The sequence below is a fragment of the Amblyomma maculatum genome, chromosome 6, assembly GCF_055883805.1.
Source record: "Amblyomma maculatum isolate TAMU_Amacu chromosome 6, ASM5588380v1, whole genome shotgun sequence".
Taxonomy (NCBI): domain Eukaryota; kingdom Metazoa; phylum Arthropoda; class Arachnida; order Ixodida; family Ixodidae; genus Amblyomma; species Amblyomma maculatum.
Genome location: NC_139349.1, coordinates 48,026,256 through 48,038,607, shown reverse-complemented (window position 1 = coordinate 48,038,607; position 12,352 = coordinate 48,026,256). Strand labels below are relative to the sequence as shown.

The following is a 12,352-nucleotide window of genomic DNA, read 5'->3' as shown; positions in this document are numbered from 1 at the left end:
GAGCGTGGCTACATGCACTTACTGTGTCTCCGGGTAGTGCATAAACTGCCCCTCTTTTCGTACCTCGGAGTGCTCAGGATCCCTGTCGGATCAACTGCCTCAGTACGTACACGTCTATGGCGTTATATTACTGAATACGAATTCCCGAAATCGATCATTTTAGTTGCCGCATTTAGATGCAGCCGAAATGCAAAAACGCAGTTTGCTGATATCTCGCACATATTTTAAAAGCAGCATGTGATCAAAATAAATATCGAGTTATCATCCTCACGGTCCCGCGTCCCGTAGGTCAAGCTCCTGGTGATCCATTCGCGATTCATTAGTATCAGATTTTTTTTTTTAAACCATGCTTTCTTAACAACGGTAACAGTAAATGAGGTGTAAGTAACATCCTAAAGCTCCTGTGGGGCTGAGACAGACTTGTAGTGGTGTTCTACGGGTGTTCGTTCACATGGGTTTCATTAACGTGCACTGACATCACACAGAAAACGGGCGTTCTCGAATCGCTACTTCATTGATATTCAGCATTCGCGGCCGGGCTTCAATCCCGCGTCGTTGGGACCACTCACTGAACACTAAACTTGAAAATGAGTATACGGGTCTTGGGGCCCACCTGTTTCTTCCACTTCATGCGCCTGTTCTGGTACCAGGTCTTGACCTGCAGTTGCGTGAGGCCCAGGACTCGCGCCAGGTCTGCGCGGTCGGGCGTGGACAGGTACTTCTGCGAGTCGAAGCGCCGCTCGAGGCCCATCAGCTGGCCCTCGGTGAAGACGGTCCGGTTTCGCCTTGCCCTGCGCAGCTCACGACCCTCCTGAAGGGAGTCGCCGCCGGCCGCTGTTGGGCTCAGGGCCCCTCCAGCCGCCTGCTGCTGGGAAGAAAGGGGGGCGGAAGACCCGGCTAGGGCCTCCACCGAAGACACCGCGGGACTGAGCGGGAACGCCGACGATGCCCACGGAGAAGCCGCTCCTCCGGCGGACAGATAGGCCGCACTTAGGTCCGGGTACCCGGCTGCAAGAGCAACGATAGTGAAATAGCTGCTGGTTGCCAAATTGTTACGATGGCTGTTGTTTTAAAGAGGTTGCTTTAGACAGACACATACGTGGCAAAATTACTTTCGAAAATAAGTAAATTGCGTTACAAATTACTTGGCTGAAAATCGCAAAAGTGTAATTAAGTTGGATTATTAATTGTTTCTCCCAAAAATAATAATATTACTTCGCAATTGCTTCTGCAGAGTAATGCAATTACTATTGAATCACAAGGGTGAAAAGGAACTGAAGAAAAATGAAAAAAATCAAAACAGAAATCAATCGTATATAGTACTCGCACCCACGTAAACACGCACGCACGCACGCACGCACGCACGCAAACACACACACACACACACACACACACACACACACACACACACACACACACACACACACACACACACACACACACACACACACACACACACACACACACACACACACACACACACACACACACACACACACACACACACACACACACACACACACACACACACACACACACACACACACACACACACACACACACACACACACACACACACACACACACACACACACACACACACACACACACACACACACACACACACACACACACACACACACACACACACACACACACACACACACACACACACACACACACACACACACACACACACACACACACACACACACACACACACACACACACACACACACACACACACACACACACACACACACACACACACACACACACACACACACACACACACACACACACACACACACACACACACACACACACACACACACACACACACACACACACACACACACACACACACACACACACACACACACACACACACACACACACACACACACACACACACACACACACACACACACACACACACACACACACACACACACACACACACACACACACACACACACACACACACACACACACACACACACACACACACACACACACACACACACACACACACACACACACACACACACACACACACACACACACAAGCAATGGGGTTGAAGGCTAAGCGAGCAGCAGAGTGCATGCACATAAACGAATTCCAGCCCTCAGAGCCAATCCTTTTACCGAGGTGACAGATCCGTTTTTCTGACTTTCTTTACCTATATTGGTCTATAATCTATTGGTAGGAGGCTAGTCACCTTGGGCGCCTGCTGTGTATATATATGGGTACTTTCCGACTCGAAAATCACACTCGTTCGTTTACGTTTTCAGGGGCCGACAGGAGTGCACCGGACAGGGCTACATCCGCACTGAAGGCACTGTCCCTACCTCGGAATGAACCCATTCCAGGCACTCAGAACACCTAAAAAAGAAACCTTTCCCAGGGTCTCCCATCGACGTCCACGAACTTGTTTGCGCTGCCACTCTAGGCTCGAAGGACCGCAGCTTGAAATTCCAGTGCACCTATTTGGAAAAACTGAAGCAACATCTGTTCTTAAAGTTCTGTTTTCGCCAAATTTTGGACCTCAATTTTTATGAAGTAAAAATTACCTGAGAGGAACATCAACGGGGAAGAGAGTGACAGCAGCTGATGGAGCAGATGGCTAACTGGAGATCGCTGTTGGATACCTTTGCCTCCATGTTGACTCAACCTTGCTGATTTATTAGGGAGAAATTGCCACCGACCATTCCGACTGTTCATTTTTTGTGCGGTTATTTCCACAATAAATAAAAAACCATCGGCGGGTGCTTTCGCTCTTTATAACCAAGTATAAGTATGGTTAAACATCCGCCACTTCAAGCGGCAGCTCCCAGATAGCTCAACAAACCTGCACCGGAGCTGATCGCGGAGGCCACGGTTAAACCTCCGATATTTGACACGGCGGCTTCCAGGTGGCGCCACTTGTACAGCTGGAGCTGAAGCTTCCCGTTTTTTTGCACTATAACAGATGTAAGAGATAACTACTACCATGTTTTATTGCGAAAGCAATAGTACGCCAGGTCTAACCGCTCGTCGCTGTGTGCCGTGTCCGTGTCCGTGTCAGTGTCCGAGGTCCCCTGGCAGTAACTGCCAACTTGGGTCTCTCATTTCACATGGGGCGGTTATGACCAGAAGCAGTCTGCCAGGACCCTGGCATTCACGTTACCCTTATAGGCCGCTAAGGCACGTTCGTACGGCTTGGTTAAAGCAGGACTTTATATGCGGGCTGGAGAAGAAGAAGAAGAAGAAGAAGAAGAAGAAGAAGAAGAAGAAGAAGAAGAAGAAGAAGAAGAAGAAGAAGAAGAAGAAGAAGAAGAAGAAGAAGAAGAAGAAGAAGAAGAAAAAGAAGAAGAAGAAGAACGCTCGGTCTCCCGCATCTAATGCTTTCGCTTCATATTCGGTTCAGCAGCGTTGAACCCTTCTCATTCTTTTTTTTTATTTTAGATACTTCAAGTGCCACCATTGATGTATACATAAGGTGTGAGCATTGTACCTTGTTGATGATTTTTCAGTGAACGTCTTGAGAGTTCTGTATTAACTATGATGGTGATGATGCCAACGATGGTCAAGAAGCTTATTTGCTTCAAATAAAAATGGAGTGCGTTTTGGCGCACTCTGCACCAGTATATATGCAATAAGGATCAGCTAGAAGCCGCCGTGGTCGCTTAGCAGCTAGCGCCGCCCATGTGATTACTGGTGAGTGGATCGTGGTGTCGCTCTGGCGAATACCTCGGCAGCATACGAAAAAAAAAAGGAATCTACACTGAATGGCTTGCAGGATTAAATTCTGAGTTATTTTGGAAAGCGATTTCATTATCGGGTGTTGTCCGTATCGACTACTCAACGCTCATGCAACGACTGCAATCATCGATCACCAATATCCAATGATTGATAAATCAGGGACCAGCCATCCCTGACAAATCACTAGTCATCAGTGATTCACGCCTTATGCACACATCGAATCACATGACGCACTTCACTGTTCTACTCAGCCATGTATTCGTTATCACGCATTCATTATTTCGCCCAATCATTCACCACAATATTCACACTACAAATCCTAATTACTTTTCTGACTAATTACTATACATGATAATTAAGATATACTTAAATGAAATTTTACTCATCAATATATTGCATATACACATGTACCGGTCTCTTCAATTTCGCATAATTACCTAATTCCTCATTAGCATGCAATTATTCAAGTACATGTCCGTCCATGTCCAAAGGCACTTGCTATACGTATATAAAGGCTAGCGATTTTTCGCTCATGGCCACCGACGCCAACATCTCTGCAACACTGCACATTTACCGTGCCACAAGTGCGATGAATTGAGTGTAGCTGTCAAACCTAGTTCTTGGAGATATATTGCATGTGCATGTGCATGCCAGAGCAGTCGACAGCGCAGCTATTTATATTGAAAATCGGCAGTTCCAGACGCAGCAGCCTCTTCGCTGCTGACTGCAGCTGTACAGCTCGCCCGGCGGCGAGCTTACTCAAGGCCTGTCCCGAGGGTCAAACAAAGGAAGCGGTTTAGAAGAACGTTTCAAGGATGTTCAATGGTGAAAGCCACAAAGTGTTCTTCGAGAGAGATCCTGAAATCAGTATGGGAGCAAAACAGTTCTTCTGTCCTGTTTTTCCATCGACTTCTTTTGGGCCTAAGTTGTGCTGCGGTTTTTCTGCACCATGGACAGGAACTAACTAGCCCAAACCATCATGCTAATATAATAACGGCAGCAAGAGGAGGCGACGAAGTAGCCCCAAACTTGAAAGGTCTATTAACCTTTGAAATGCATGCGTGACGCCACCTGTAACGTTCCCAGCACTCCCAGCGGCATACTTTCAGTGGAGAGGATGGCATATTGGAATTTGAACGATACGTAGGTTCACTGACCATGTACTGTGGACACTGATGCCCAAAAGAGAGGCGGCTGATTCGATCTACAAGAAGTGGTTCTGAGAATTCAATTCCTGATGCTTGGCATCGTTGTGTGAGTTTTTGAGCAAGTTTAGATTGCATTTCTAGCCCTATTTTCTGGCAGCGCAGCGTTTCTCGCTTCTTGGCGGCTTTACGAGCATGGCAGTGGGTGATGAGGGGAAGTCCGGCTGAGATGATTTTCTGTGCTTCGTATCATGCACGCATCACATACAGAAAAAATTTGAAGACAACAGCCAAAACCACGTCGGTGTCTTGCACTGCACCCACCCTTCCGGAAAGGTGGCGCTTGTGTGGAGCAATGGCCGACATTGCTTTGAAATTGGCTAGAACAGAATGCCGACAAAAACTGCTTTCGCTTCGTTCTTGTCCATGTGCAGGCACGGCGGTAAGTGACAGTGTTGTGAACGTTTAAAATCGTAATATGAGGTTTCACTTCATGTGTGAGGACAGCTCCAAGTCTAAAAAAGACAACTTGAAACGTTGAAATAAGCCATGGAAACTTTTAGCATTTTCATCTCCAATGAATTCCAAGCTGATATGCGCTTACTTTTTCGAGCATAGCCACGGGTCTATGCGGAAAAGCATAAGGTTGGTTCAAGGGAGCCTTTCATTTTTCTTGTTTCTTACATTTGACAAAACACCGCGCTTTCATTATTCATTTCGCTATCTTCAGCTCACATTTTCACATGGTGGTACATAGAAATACGAAAAACTAGTAGACGCCTAACTTTGCGAGGCACGTGGGGTCACTGTTCCAAGCAACACAGTATAGGAGTCCTGAGTCGCTTGCGCCAGAAAGAGTCTGTCAGGGAATGGTCTCGAGTTAATGACATTCTAGTGGACGTCAAGGAGTAGAAATGGGTATGGACAAGGCATCTAAAGCGAAGGGAAGATAACCAAAGGTCACTGAGGATAATAGACTGGATTTCAAGGAAATGAAATCGTGGCATGGGGCAGCAAAAAGTTAGGGCGGCCGATGAAATTAAAAAGTTTGCAAGTGTGAAGTGGATGCAGCTAGCCCAATGCCGGGTTGAATGGAGGGATATAAGAAAGATCTTTGTCCTCTGGCTAATGGTGATGATTAGCTTTAACGCATATTTAAAAAATCACTTCTCAATGTTATTGAAATTCTAAATAGTTAGGGCGTGAGCTAAGCAACGTAGATCTTGCTACTCCTTCCTATTCGCGGCATGGCATCGCGGTGAAAGAACTCCCCTCCGCCTTGACCTCGTGCTGGACCAGCAGGCCGCGTTCTCATCTCGAAGCGGTCATCGATCTCCCTGGGGTGATTCTTTAACCCGGTGCATGGATGACCCGATGCATACCGCAGTCCGGCTTTCCCGGACAAGGCACGCCTGCGGAGGAGCTCAGCACCTTTGACTGAGAGCAACCGACTGGGCAGCCCAGTAGCAGCGTCCTTATGCCCCGTAGCGGCGTTCGCATTAAACGCCGCGGGGGGTTGAGAGACGGGCAAGGGAGTGACTGCAAGGCGGCAGAAAGAATCGAGGGGTCGGGCAAGCGCACGGAGCACGTCCGGTTTCGCTCGAACATCGCTTCGATTGTATCTCGGACGGCGCGAGCAACCGACGATGCGGAGGTCTACCCGAAGTTCGGGAAGCCAACGATTAAACAAGGAGAGGCTGGTTGGATGAAAGATGTGAGCGGCGACGTCGCCTGCAGTCACGCACAGGGGATCCCCCGTTCTGAGGTGTTGAGGTCCGTGGTTCTCGGGATTGCGTGGAAACCCTTGACAGCATGACGCAAAGCACAAAACTATAGTTAACATGAAGCTGCTCACGGTAGCCAATGTTTGTTTTACGTGGGCAATCGCATGGGAGACTACGGACAATAGCCAGCTGCTATGCAACTGGAAAAAAAAAAAAAAGTGCTAAGCGCCGATGCCTGAAGAAGTGCGCGTCCAAGTCCGTCTTCCTGGTACACGACTAATAAAGTTTTCTCCCTCTCTCTCCTCCTTCAGTGTTCTCTGTGGCCTCGCTCCCGCTCTGAAAGCGAAGCAAGGACGAGAGTGCCCGTCTCCGTCCCGCCTGCTGTTGTGTTGTGAAACCAAGGAAGCCCTTTAAGGCGAGAACCGTTGCGGGGCATGTGCACGTGCGTTCGAGATGTCTCTCTTGCAGCATATTTAGCTATTAGGTAAAATAAGTTGAAGGTAAGGTATATTGTGAGGACGTTTTAGAGGAACGTGCCATGACACAGCGTTAAAAAAAATGTTGTCAGAGAACAAATTATTACTATTATGTTGGTTTGCTTCCGGATTTTCTGTTTGCTTTTAAGCACAATTTGTTAATACGCAGTGATGTGTCTCCTCCAGAACGCCTTCGTCAGCCATTAAGAAAGCGAGCATTTGCACAATTGGGCTTATATATTAAGCATCTTCAGTTTTGCTTCCACTGCCCATCACTCTTGCATCAGTAGAGGGGGAGGGGGGGGGGGGGGGGGGATACTGTGCGTGGTCGCCGCATGGCCCACGACGCCGAATACACGATGTTATCGGGGGTTGGAGGGAGAGCCTCTCACAGTGCTGCTTGGAAATAGCGAGGGAGAATACAGATCTATCTGCGTAATGTCCTATACGCTTACCAGCTATAGGGTTTCAGATGTTGGCTCTATAACGCGTCGAGCATAAGTAGAAATACGCGATGCACGTATACACTCCTTTTCGTGTGAAAAGAAACACTGTTTCAGCATTTATTTAATTTTTACACTATATTAGCAGCGACGCTGCGGCTCAGTGGTCAGGGCGCTCGACTGCTGATCTCGAGGATTTGGGTTCGATCTCTACCGTGGTGGCCGCGTTGCGATGGAGACGAAACGGAGGGGCGCTAGTGGACTGTGCGATGTCAGTGCACATTAAGGAGCCCCAGGGGTAGGAATTACAGGAGTCCTCCATTACAGATTCCCTCATGCCCGAAGTCGCTTTGGAAACCCCATATACCGATTACTCCAAAAGTATCTGCTCACTTTTTCTAATTTCCCGATCAGTTTTTTTTTTTTTTATTTAGCGTAATGTACCCGGAAGTCACGTTAAACTTCAGTCGGGCAATAAAGAAAAATCTTTTCTTTTGGAAACTGGTCGTTCCTTTCTACGTTCCAGGTACCTGTACAAATGGAGAAAGCCTAACAAACAAACTAATACGAATACGATAAAAGAGCGCGAAAATATTCAAGTGTAATATCGCAAGATGCATGTGTGCGAATTTCTTCGAAAACAGCGAGTGGAAACGAAGATAAATAGTAAAAGAAATGAAAAAGCGGTTAATGTGCACTCGCGTATCGAAAGTTTATTCCTTCTACTTTTTAAAAAGGTACGCGAAGGTAAGACAGCAGATATATTTTTTGCAGAAACATAGACATACTCCATTCGTAAAATGATTCTTTTAAATAAAACTATTGTACTTTAATTCACGGGTCACCTCTAATGACCTGCATAGGCATGTGCATGTTTTCGGCTGCTTGCGCGTTCGGATTTTATCTGCTGTGCGTCATGATAAGCGTGGGCTGAACCTGTACGCTTAATCTTCAATGCACGAAACGAATTATATTAGGACCCGTCTTATATGTACGCATCCTCTCAGTTCCCCCCCCCCCCCCCCCCCCAACTTTTTTTTTTTTTTGTTCGTGTAGCCGTAGCCCGATAACTAATAATGTCCTCACTGCTCAGGGTACTCGTATTTCTCACACCGTTTATCTATGTTACTAGTCCTCTGCCTGTGCTTGGATTAAAAGGAGTAAATTTGGGCCACTTTTTTGTTTCTGTGTGAAACCGCATTTATTCGATGTCTGCAGCGAAAATTCGCTCCGGTAACTCTTTTGGCGCGTTGCTTGCGAGATTCGTTACGTTGCAGCATTTTCCTCCACCTTCAAGGCAAAAGTCCAAACCAGGAAATGTGAGGAAGAGTGCCGCAATGCACCTTCTTTGGACCCGAGTGGTGTTGCATGCCCAGCAGGCCCCGCGGGCTCGCTGAGCCTTTTCCCGGTTATAAGAAAGCGTGGCAACGCGTGTCCTTCGATAGTGTTACATATACACAAACTCGTGGTTCCGGTCACGACTCAGATATGCTGATCGCCAGCCGATAAGCTCAATGATCAGCGCTCGCAGATGTGGAGGTGATTACCCGTCTTCTTTTTTCCTCCATCTTCCCCTACCTTCGCTTTAGTTTCGTGTGAGAGGCAGTTTCCGCCAGTCGTTAGGCAACAGCGAATATTCTAAGTAGCCTTCTTTCCCGGCTGTTCCGTTGTCTCACCAACAAGATTTATTCCCCTCCTAGGAAAATCCGGGGTGTCGCCACATATCTGCAAGCTCCCTTTTTTCCTCACCTTCACCCTCTCTCCCCCATCCGTCTGAATCCATCGCAAGCGTGATTGCATGCGCAATTTAAAAACCGGAGTAACAATTGCGGAAGCAGGTGCCCCATGCATACAGAGCGGGAGAACACGTGCCCTCTTTTCATTTTTGCCCCTTCAACACATGAAGTCTCTCGTCGCGCGGCGACAAAGAGCTCGCTGCAGCCAAGGGACTTCGCTATAGCAATCGAGCTAAGACGAAATACGTGAGGTCAGATTGCGTGAGCTAGTTCTTGTCTTTTCATTATACTGTTCAACGCGTAGCAATTTCTAAATGGTAATAGTTTAAACGAAAGTTTAAACGAAAGCTATAGCGAAGTCAGAATTGGCTGCGTGCCTGGAATTTTGTTTTATACAGTTCACTCAAATGGCGTAATATCGAGTGCTACCAACGCTGCAAGCAAGCCCTGTTTAAAAGAGCGTAAATACGCAGCCTTTCTTTGTTAACATCTTGGCACTGCACTCAGAATGTGAGCCTAAAACTGAAGCGAAATTTTGCGCTAACCGTTATGATAGTACCTCTCGTGCTGTGCACACCTTTGAGGATTATGCTTAGTATGACCATTAATTGACTAACTATAATTAGTTATTGCTCACTCCTCGCATTGATTCATCAGAGTATTACAACGCTTTTCTCTTGAAGTTGCACGCGAGCCTTGGGATAATTTGAAAGGATTGAAAGAAAAAAAAAAAGCAAGGAGGGCGGAGGGGGAGATCGTCTTAAAGCTACACTTCGCAACGTGAGTTTATAGCACGTCATTGATGTACTCGTGTGTAGTCATAAGAGGCTTGGCAAGAAATCCTCCAAAAATAGTTAACTGAAATACTGCTTTGTTATTTTCAGGATTCTTCCAGGCTACGCGGTCACACGTCGTGTATATGCGACCGAGTATGCAGGGAGGGAAAATCAATGCAGCACCGCCAGATCACGTGATCACTAAATCATCACCATCATCATCAGCCTGACCATACCCACTGCAAGGCGAAGGCCTCTCCCATATTCCTCCCATTAACCCGGTCCTGTGCTAGCTCCAGTCACTTGACCCCTGCGAACTTCTTATCCTCATCCGCCCACCTAACTTTCTGCCGCCCCCTGGTACGCTTTCCTTCCCTTGGAATCCAACTTGTTACCCTAACCGACCATCGGTTATCCTCTCTTCGCACTATATGTCCTGCCCATGTCCATTTCTTCTTCTTAATTTCCACTAGAATGTCGTTAACTTGAGTTATTTCTCTGACCCACTCTGCACGCTTCTTATCTCTTAATGTTACCCCTACCATTTTTCGTTCCATAGCCCTCTGCGTTGTCCTCAAGTAGAACCCTGTTTGTTAGCTTCCACGTTTCAGCCTTATAGGTGAGTACAGGTAAGATGCAACTGTTGTATAATTTCGTCTTGAGCGATACTGGTAGGCTGCTATTCATAATCAGCGAGTCCTTTCCAAATGCGTTCCATCCCAATCTTATTCTCCTTGTTATTTCTCTTTCGTGGTCCGGATCTGCGGTTACTACCTGTCCTAAGTAGACATATTCGCCTACTACTTCCAGTGCTTCGCTACTTAACGTAAACTGCTGTTCCTTCCCGAGGCTTTTGAACATTACCTTAGTCTTCTGCACATTGATTTTCAAGCCACCAAGCCAAGTTCCCCAAGTAATTGTGTCTTTCAATTGGCTAGTTTCTCATGTACCTCACAACGAAGCCCCTCATACCCCTTGTATTTGTTTGCTGATTATTTTAATGGGTGATTCGAATCTGGCGGCCTTGACGCCATAGATAGCGTAAGACGGTTATCGCAGCTCCCGTTAGATCATTCTACATGGCGCAGTATCACATGACGCTCCACGTCTGCCGCCATAGCGAAGGGGGGAGCTGGCGAACACTTCCAAGATTAGGTTGCACGCAACATAAATACTTAAGAGTGCAGGATTAAACAGCTGTCGCCGTAGCTCAGCAGTCGAGCACCGGATGCAAAATTCGGAGGTCATGGGTTCGGATCCCACCGTCGGAACGTGGTTGTTTTTTTTCTACTCTCTTGCCAGTTACTCCCACGATTATTTATCACTTCACATTCGTCAACACACACACACACACACACACACACACACACACACACACACACACACACACACACACACACACACACACACACACACACACACACACACACACACACACACACACACACACACACACACACACACACACACACACACACACACACACACACACACACACACACACACACACACACACACACACACACACACACACACACACACACACACACACACACACACACACACACACACACACACACACACACACACACACACACACACACACACACGTAATCCTCTATGCTTTGCTTTGCGTCACTGGATGTTGGCTCCTTTCTTATGTAATCAGGTACAGTACGGTCCACTGTTAGAGGGAACATGAGATCGCGCGGCCTAAACACTTTGCAAAGCGCTGCCGCCGACCACTGGCAAAAACGGACGGCACCAAGTACATTTTCGTGAAAAGCAGTCGGCCGTTCTTAGTGCGCATGCGCATCTTTTACGATCTTTTGTAGCTGGCTCTCTCGGGAGTGCTTTGTAAAGAGCGGCAGAAAAGCAACCTCATGTGCCCTTTAAAATGAACCGTACTGTACTTACATGTAATTCGAAATTGGCGTGCTTCAATAACGTTCGAGGTACAGGAATTGTTCCGCATTATGTAGCTCATAGGCAATGGTTAGAGGGATGATTTGAGCTAGGAGGTACGGTACTCGAGTCCTTTGTAGCAAGTCTATCCTTTATCGTAAAATCACAAGAAATTTGGCGTCATTCGTGCATTTTCCCCGGCTTTCTTTCGTGTTGGTCGACTAGAAAAAGTTCACTTTGTACGACATTTAAGTAAAATGACATTTGACACCCTACGTATGGCTTTATTGGGTGTGAGCCTTTGTAAGTACAGAGAAAACATTCGTACATCGCACTTTGCCTCTATTGTTCCTGGCAGCATGAACATTGCGTCGAGGTTTAGAACGGTCTTGGCATCTATTG

General features: G+C 47.0%; 1 protein-coding gene across 1 annotated transcript in view; it reads right to left on the bottom strand.

Annotated features, from left to right (window-relative positions):
* LOC146185678 (uncharacterized) overlaps positions 1-2,664 on the bottom strand; it is a 41,676-nt gene extending 39,012 nt beyond the window's left edge. The window contains exons 1-2 of the mRNA XM_084607894.1: positions 2,633-2,664; positions 614-1,061 (exon numbers count right to left, since the gene is read on the bottom strand). Of these exons, the coding sequence (XP_084464020.1) occupies positions 614-1,061; positions 2,633-2,664 (480 nt within the window). The remainder of the gene's footprint in view (positions 1-613; positions 1,062-2,632) is intronic.
* Between the last annotated feature and the right edge of the window lie 9,688 nt (positions 2,665-12,352).